General features: G+C 33.3%; 1 protein-coding gene across 1 annotated transcript; it reads left to right on the forward strand.

The window, feature by feature from the left end:
* Positions 1–7,776: 7,776 nt before the first annotated feature.
* Positions 7,777–8,409, forward strand: LOC131167922 (indole-3-acetic acid-induced protein ARG7-like). The gene has a single exon (XM_058126998.1). It carries the CDS (start codon positions 7,824–7,826, stop codon positions 8,196–8,198), a length of 375 nt encoding a protein of 124 aa, XP_057982981.1. The 5' UTR covers positions 7,777–7,823; the 3' UTR covers positions 8,199–8,409.
* Positions 8,410–8,628: the final 219 nt, after the last annotated feature.

The following is an 8,628-nucleotide window of genomic DNA, read 5'->3' on the forward strand; positions in this document are numbered from 1 at the left end:
TTACATTACGTGACTCTAGCAGCAAGCCCCAAATGACAACATAATTATTGTTTGATTCGTTTGTAATCATAACTCATTCTTCGTCATTTAAACTCATATAATTGGTGTATTATAACATGATATTATGATATTTTTATATGATGTAATTTGAGAAAGACGTCATACGCATGATCTCTCTAAGTAAACAAAAGTTGATGCTTGTCACAAATTCTAATTTCAGTTTTGGGCAATTTTGTTTACTTACACTTGCCATCGACTTTGTTCATTAGACTTACACAGATAATTTTGTAAGAAATATTTATTAGCTAGTCACATATCATGGCATTTACCATGTACAAGATACAACTTAATATGTAATAAAAAAGTTCAAGAATGGATGCAAGTGCAATTTTTCTTAATAATGAAAGTTTACGTTCATGTATCTAAAAGTATCTTGAAGGAGTTGGAGGGAAAAAAAAAAAAAAGGTAAGTTAATGGAAAGGTAATAAAAAGGATCTCAATTCCGATCAAACTTAAATCTTGAATCATACTATCGTGATTTTATGTGTAAGGTATTTGTAAAAATTAAATTTCGACCCTAACACAAAATTTGAACTACTTTAAACAAACCATCAATTCCAACTTACTATAGGTTTTGAACTTTCCATCCTTATGTGGTGGGTTCTACAAAATCACCATCTCACCTATCCATGAAATAATCATAAAAGTGAATCTCAATCAAGTTAGTCTCTAATTCTATCCAATATTTAATACACAAAAGTCCAACTAGATTGGCTTAAGTGATAAGAGCGACTTGTGACTTTGATGACCCCAAGGTCATAGATTCGATTCCTCCTCGAGAGTTATCTCGGTGAATTACTAAAGGTGTGTTGATGGACGTGCGGCTTTTACCTCCCCTGAATTTAGTGTCTCACCATGGTATCCAAAGTAGTGCGATAATGACTGGAGTTTCCGAATTATAAAAAAAAAAAATTAATACACAAAAATGTAATAAAATAAAATTTTAAATAAATTCAGTTAATATTTATATATATTATATAATTTTTTTTATTTCATGTCACTTTCGTTCCCATGGCATTCCAACGCATCAAAGAAGTCTTAGCTTGTTAGGTGTGATGAAGCGAAGGGTAGACCCAAACAAAGCACATCCTACCTACACCACTTGAACTCCAGAGTCGTGGGGAAAAAATCCACCAGAGGGTAAACCCAAACAAAGCACATCCTGCCTACACCACTTGAACTCAGAGTTGTGGGGAAAAAATCCACCAGAAAAACATGGTCCTATACTGGGGAGAGTGTCTGCAGCAGTGCTGGCAGTTTTTTCGAATGGCGTGTCCAGTCCAGCTGAGGATCTCTTGTTCTTTTCTTCTTCTTCTTTCATCTTCCACAAACAAGGCTTAGAGCACAATCATGGCTCCGGGGGATGAATCCATGCGCTGGCTTTTCTATCATCATTGTGCATGCACCATCCTCATCCTCCCATACGAACCCACCAAAACTATCGGTTCAGTTTGGCTGGTGGGATCATTTTGAGTTTCTAGGAATGCGAGTGCACCTAATATGTCCTTTTTCATTGTCTCTTCTGGGACTTAAAAGGTGAGGTGGCGATGGCGATGGCGATGGCGATTGCGATGGCGATGAGACTGCGTTCTCCTACATCCTGTTTGGGCGCTGTAAAACATTAAAAAATTATATATATATATATATATATATATATATATATATATATAATTTTACTTTTCACGTTGGTTATAAAAAAATGAAAACATATTCAACTAGTCAACAAAAATCTGATTTTACAAATCCTTAATATTTAATTTGTTTAATTTTTAATCATATTAAAATTAATATTTACTTATTACTAGTAGCTTTTATCGATAGACAATGTAATGGATTTTTTTTTTTTTTTTTTCTTCTGAAAAGTCATCCAATGTTGCATTTTGCATTTGGCAAACTAAGGATATGTGAAAAGAAAATAAAAATTATCCAATCGTCTTGTTTTCTGGTTTTGCATCCTATTATAAAAGTGGGTATAATTATGTTTAGTATTGCAATTTTGTGTTAGTCCGATTTGAATTTTGAAAAATATTAAGAAACGAAAAGAAAAATATCAAGAAATCCACGTTTTTATATTTGACTATCAAGAAAAATAAAAAATAAAAAATATATCAAATTTATGAATAAAATTTTGATTTTACACCTAATTAATATTTAGTTTTTCTTAATTTTTAGTCATATTAAAATAAATTTTAATTTTTGATAATATTTAATGGAGAAAGAAAATATAAGGAAAAATGAGTTTTTCCCTTATTTTCCTCTCCTTTTCTTTTTTTCAAATAAAATCTTGATCCAAACGACCCTTAATATTAAATCCAGAGTATATGTTGACATGTAGGTTTTTTTCTTTTATTTTTTTCACCAAGTAACAATGTTGTAAGCAAGAATGATTGAGTTGACAATTTGTGTGTGTGTGTGTATATATATATATATATATATATATATATGGATGATAAAAGATAATGTTTGGGTTAAAAGTACTCCAGCATGTAGGATTAAAGCATGACTTTCGGCTTGGCATTCTAGAAGGGAACAAGGTCTTGATAAAAAACAAAAACGAAAACTGTGGGAAGAAATAAACATATAAGATGACACAAAAACATATTCTTTTTAAATGTATTAATGTGCTAGTCTCACATCGTCTCTGTGAACAATTTCAAATCAGTATAAGATCCTCTTAGTCCTCTCTCCTTAAGACCTAGGTTTTGAGGATGAGTTTTCTAACAAGATGAAATTTATTTCTACCATACACTTCTTAAAGAAATTTCACGTCAAAACGTTATTAGTTGCTAATAGATTATATGTTTGAAAATAAAGTGAATTCCCTAATTTAATGAGCCTTTGAAAATACGTACTTTGAATTGTCTGTAAACATATTTTCTCGTAGGCCTAGGGATATGTTTAAGCTCCGTACTTCGCCCCTTTAATCAGTCTTTTTGAAATAAAACAAACGAGAAAATCAACCCAATAACACGAAGCACAAAGCTCAATCCAAACTCTATCCATCATAAAATGATTAAACTCATTGTAATTTAGTTGCAAATTTTTAAAACTCAAGTTTGACCCAATAAAATAGATTTGGTTACAAAATAATTTTAAATGATGTATAAAATATATAATATATGCTAAATGTAATTATTACAAGCATTGAGAATAAGGTTTCATACGATAATGTGTTACTTGAAGATGATATTGTCTTAGTTGATGAAGCTATAGATGGAGCAAAATCTAAGTTAAAATTATAGATAGTTAAAATTTGAAGGCTTTAGGATAAATAGAAATAAGACACTACATATGAATTGCAATTTTGGCCACAATAAAAGGAATATCGGAGAAAAGGTTAAATTTCATGGTAATGAAATCAATCACACCAATACTAGATTTCAATCTATTATGCGAGATGAAGAAAAATTAAAGAAGATGTAATATATAGTGTTAGATACGGCGTCTTAGCCTCGAGAGTATACACTGGGGTGAATGGACTCTTGTCGCGGAATGCGTATTTTTCTATATAAAAAAAACTCTTGGTAAGATACAAGAAATTATATCACAATATAAATATAAATCATGCACAAGATATAAAACAAAGAGGGTAAGGAAGAGAAAGAACAATACCGGTATTTTTACGTGGTTCAGCACCAACCCTACGTCCATGCTTCGAAACCAACTCAAGGATTCCACTATAAACTCCAACGCAAGAATTGAGCACTTGAATATGAACTAAGATGTAAGGTGCTAGGTTTTGTATAAAATGATATTTTTGACTATGAACTTGTATAAATCACCAAAACGATATTAAACAAGTCTATGGACTTGTATTTATAGGCAAAGTGGGCTACTAGCCATTTTATGACCGTTGGGCATTTAAAAAAAAAAAAAAAACTATGCAAACTAACCATTTATAACAGTTGGGGCGGATATCCCAACGCAAACCATCAACGATTTTCCTGAAACCGTCGAAGTCATCAACATGAAAGTTGTAGAATTTTTTCTTAACTTTCCATAAACACTAAGATCGCCCTTTTTAAATTTTTCTTCCAAAAGTTATACCTCAAATACCGAAAGGTGTTTAGAAAATTTGATAGGTGTATAATTGAGGTCTTAAACCCAATCAAAAGGTCTTTTAATCATTTAAAACATTCTTGAACAAAAGTATAAAAAATATATAAAATCTAATGAAGATTAAAACTTGTCCAAGTGAACTTTTCCTCAAATATAAGATATCTTGTTTGATAAAACACATTTGAAAGTTCGTTTTGATATTTTATATGTCAATATGTCCTATAATGAAAATATGCTTGACTTTTTAAAGTTTTTTATCATAAGACTCATTTAGATAAAATTGGGACTAAGTATGAAGATGTTCAAAATACGAAAATGTTGAAAACTTGTCCCTTTAAAAAACATATTTGAGTTTAGGATTCTTTTAACAAACTCTTTGAATTTAACTTTGAAAACTATGAATTGAGTTTGTGACTTTTACTGCAATCCTATAAACTCAAGTGTCCTAATATGCATGCATTGGCTCAACTCTTTCTTAGAAATCATGCAAGAAATACACTCACAAGAGTTACAAAATGTTCCTAACTCACACAACCCTTATTACATATAAATTAACAATTAATCTTTCGATTGTGCTTGGGTCCTTCCAAGTACATGTTCTTTTGATCTTCCTATTCGCACGTCAACTCGATTCGATCTTTACCTTTGACCCAGTACTTCATATACGAGTACCAGTACTAAACATGATCTGCAAAGATAGGAAACACTAGGAACAATATATAGGTTAATATCATCAAAACACTTAAAACAATGATGGTGTAGCGACCAAGGCTAATATTCTTCTCCTTTTTAATGATGTCTAACCTATTACTAATTTACTTAATCTTTGCATTCGTATTTATACTTGCTATGACTTGATATGCAAAGATAAGCTAACCTAGAACAACTAATGGGTTGTTATCATCAAAACAAGACAATTAAATTCATGTAGCCACCAAGGCTAGCATATAGAAATTAAGACAAATTGAATAAAATAAAATAAAAATACTTCAGGCGTGTTGGGTAGTCATAAAAAACCCTTAAAAAGGAAGTTCTATATGACGCTTGTAAAACCTGCTATGCCATATGAATCTGAATATTAGACGACTAAGAAATAATATATTAAAAAAGTAAAAGACATCATGATGAAAATACAAACGTGGATGAATAATATAGCACTAAAAGATAAATTAAGGAATAAACATATTTACAATAAGTTATGTATAACTCTTGTAGAAGATAAGATAAAGGAGGAATAACTCGTAAGGTTTGGACATATGCAACATAGGCCAAATGGTGTTCAAGTGAAGAATGAGCTAGTTTCTGTAAGGGGCAATAGAAGGTGTAATGGTAGAACTAAAATAACTTGAAATGAAATAATCAATAAAGAATTAATAGCCTTAAATTTCTCAAAGCAAATTATCCATGTAATATAAATTGGCAAAAGAAATGAAAAAAAAAAATTCATATAGCCAATGCCATCAAGAGGGACTTTAAAACTTAATTTATTGTATGTATAATATATTACATACAGAATATAAAACTTAAAAATAGAAAAAGTGAATTAAACTCAATTAGGCTTGTGATTTGTATTAGAAAACTCGAACGTGGCTTATCAACCTATTAAGAGTAACTCGAGCCGACTCCCACACAAATAAAATCAAGTCAAATTGAACTATAACATGTCTAATGAACAGCTTACAAATCAACTTTACTCACTAAAATTCCTAATGATTGTACACATGAATAATTTTTTATTTCATTCACTCTCAATTCAATTCATTCTAGTTCATTACAAAAATATTTAGTAATTATTTTATGTGTAGGTATGATAGTGTTCCATTAAATATACCGTATCATTACTCCTCGTAGCCCATCTCGTAAGTGCGAGAATACATATATGTAGTTCAAGGGACTATCCACAGTAAGCACAAAAGTTCAAACATATTAAACAAAAAACAAGCACAAAAGTTCAAACATATTAGCATAAAAAGCGCTCAGAGACTTATTAACACATTCTTTTGGTAACTTCCAAATGTAGGACAACTTTTGCATGTAAGCATATTAGGTGTAGTGTACCATTCAAAAGGAAAGATCAACAGTATCTGTTGAATATGTTATTTTGGGGTATACTGATAGACATGTTGGATAAATAATGAAAAAATTCTTTCCTTTTGATTACTAAAGAAAGAGCTGCAAAACATTTTCTTCATCTGAATATTTCCGAATTAAACATTAAGATTCCATCTGTAACTCTAAAAATATTAAGAAAGGAAAAGAAAATATGAAGGAATCCATATTTTCACATTTGGCTATCAAATAAATAAATAAATAATATACCTCATTTCTTTTTCTCAAGTAAAATTCTTGATCCAAGCATACCGAAAGAGCAAAGATGAAAAATCTGCAAGGTCACACTATATACAAGCTTTCCAAATCCCCACACCATGCATCCACTATTTCGTGGATAAAACTAAAAGATGGGAGGCAAAAACCGAAAGCTACGTTTTTGGAATCTAATAATTATAGACTAGAATTCAGAATGTCAATCCATCCATTTTCCTCCATGCCTGCAACTAGCGAACTTCGCCCTGTTGGTTTTGTTTTTTGACAGCCTAACCTATCCCCTGCCCGGCCACAGGAATCAGAGAGCATGGACAATGCAACTCTTATCCCAAATCCAGCTGCAGATGAGCAGTAAAATGACTAGCACAAGGAACACCACCAATGGTACGGGCAGTACACACTGGATGGTGCAGATCTAGACTCAGCACAAAGTGATGTACTAAGAGTAAATTGAGGGTCAAGATAAGGATAAATACATTAACATATAACAAGCCAAAACCAATCCATGCGTGCTGCTTCGATCATCTGAAAGACTTTCAGGCAATGATATCTGAAAAGGAGTGATAATGGTAATGGTTTAGCTGACATCAAATCATTCACCAATTTGAAGCTGAAGTAGTTATTTCTCCAACAACAACAATAATAAGAAGCCTTAAATTCTACTATTTGAGAACTACTCGTTCTTTGCATCTATAATTATTGGATGATTCGAAACCCGATGGGAGCACTAATTTCTAGTTTCACTGACTTGGGATGCTTGGGGCTATGCATTTTAAATGACCTAGTTTTAGAGTAAGAAGTTCTCCACCTCCCCACTGTGTGTTGCTCTGTTTCTCCGTGAGCAAATAGGGTATATTTTACAATATCCCCAAGTAATATTAGTATAATACAAATAAGTGGGCATCGCACTTTGCCCAAGAAGCTTATCCCATCCCTCCTTCATATCTTATCTTTTCCACACTCAACTTGTGGGACCTAACTCAAGAAGATGGAAAGATCACTGATCAAGCACCATTCCACAAATGGAGAAATTGCTTTCTATGGCTATTTTCTATTTTTTATTGCCTAAAATCATGCCATGCATGTTCGTACAATTTCGTATAAAGGTGCAATACCATAAAAGGAAGGGAAGGGGAAGACTCGTGCCAGTTGGCACAGCACAGCACAGCACAGCAGCTATCTTGTCCTTAAAAAAAAATTCACTCTCATACTTAGCTCGTGCTTTCAGCTCTTAGCTGCGGATCATTTCAGCCACTTTAATGCTTCCAAAAATGTCTCCTCCCATGTCCACACTTATATAAACCTTTGCTTCACTTTCATACCACCACCATCATCTCTCTCTCTCTCTCTCTCTCTCTCTCTCCACACACACAAGAATTATGAAGGGGAAGCTCCTCAGAGCATACCTCAACAAGTGGAGGAAGATGGGACGCAGAGTCCTCCCTTCTGCAGTATGTGATAGCTGCTGCCAATGGGCTTTGTGGCCTTCCATGCACGAGGGGAACTACTCCATTCCAAGAGATGTCCCAAAGGGTCACTTGGTAGTGTATGTTGGTGAAAACAACAAGAGGTTTGTGATCAAAATCACATTACTCAAGCATCCCCTCTTCAAGGCATTATTAGATCAAGCTCAGGATGAATACAATTTCACTGCAGCCTCGAAACTATGCATTCCCTGCGAAGAGCACACTTTCCTCAGTGTCATTCGCTGTGCCAGCTCTCAGCGGGATAGAAGGATCTCTTTGTGCATCTGATGTTTTCGTCATGGAGCTCAGGCAAATATTTTGATCCATGATGTTTTTTTAACTCCTAATTGGATTAATTAATGATACTATATGACTATGATCTGTTCTGTACCATGTAGAACTGTAATACATATGCATGGCCTCCAGCTCATAATTGTATTTTTCTTTCAAGGGCAGTGGAAAATCTATGCTCTGCTAATGAAGTGATTTCAGCAACTCATTATCAGACTCTACAAGGAAACTGACCCAAATTAGAACCCATTCACACACGGTGGTACATGCCAGACCCAAGTTTTGGATCCAAGCATCAGCCACATAGAGCCCACCACTGACACAGCATTACAGTTGTGAATTGAACCAACCCAGGCCTCTGTTCATTTAGCTTTCTATCACCCATGCAAATAAGCAAGCACACACCATCAGGCAACAGGGGTGAAGT

The sequence above is a fragment of the Malania oleifera genome, chromosome 11, assembly GCF_029873635.1.
Source record: "Malania oleifera isolate guangnan ecotype guangnan chromosome 11, ASM2987363v1, whole genome shotgun sequence".
Lineage (NCBI taxonomy): Eukaryota > Viridiplantae > Streptophyta > Magnoliopsida > Santalales > Ximeniaceae > Malania > Malania oleifera.

Excerpts from the sequence above, each read along its gene's own strand:
- LOC131167922 (XM_058126998.1), top strand. The coding sequence starts at position 7,824 with ATGAAGGGGAAGCTCCTCAGAGCATACCTCAACAAGTGGAGGAAGATG.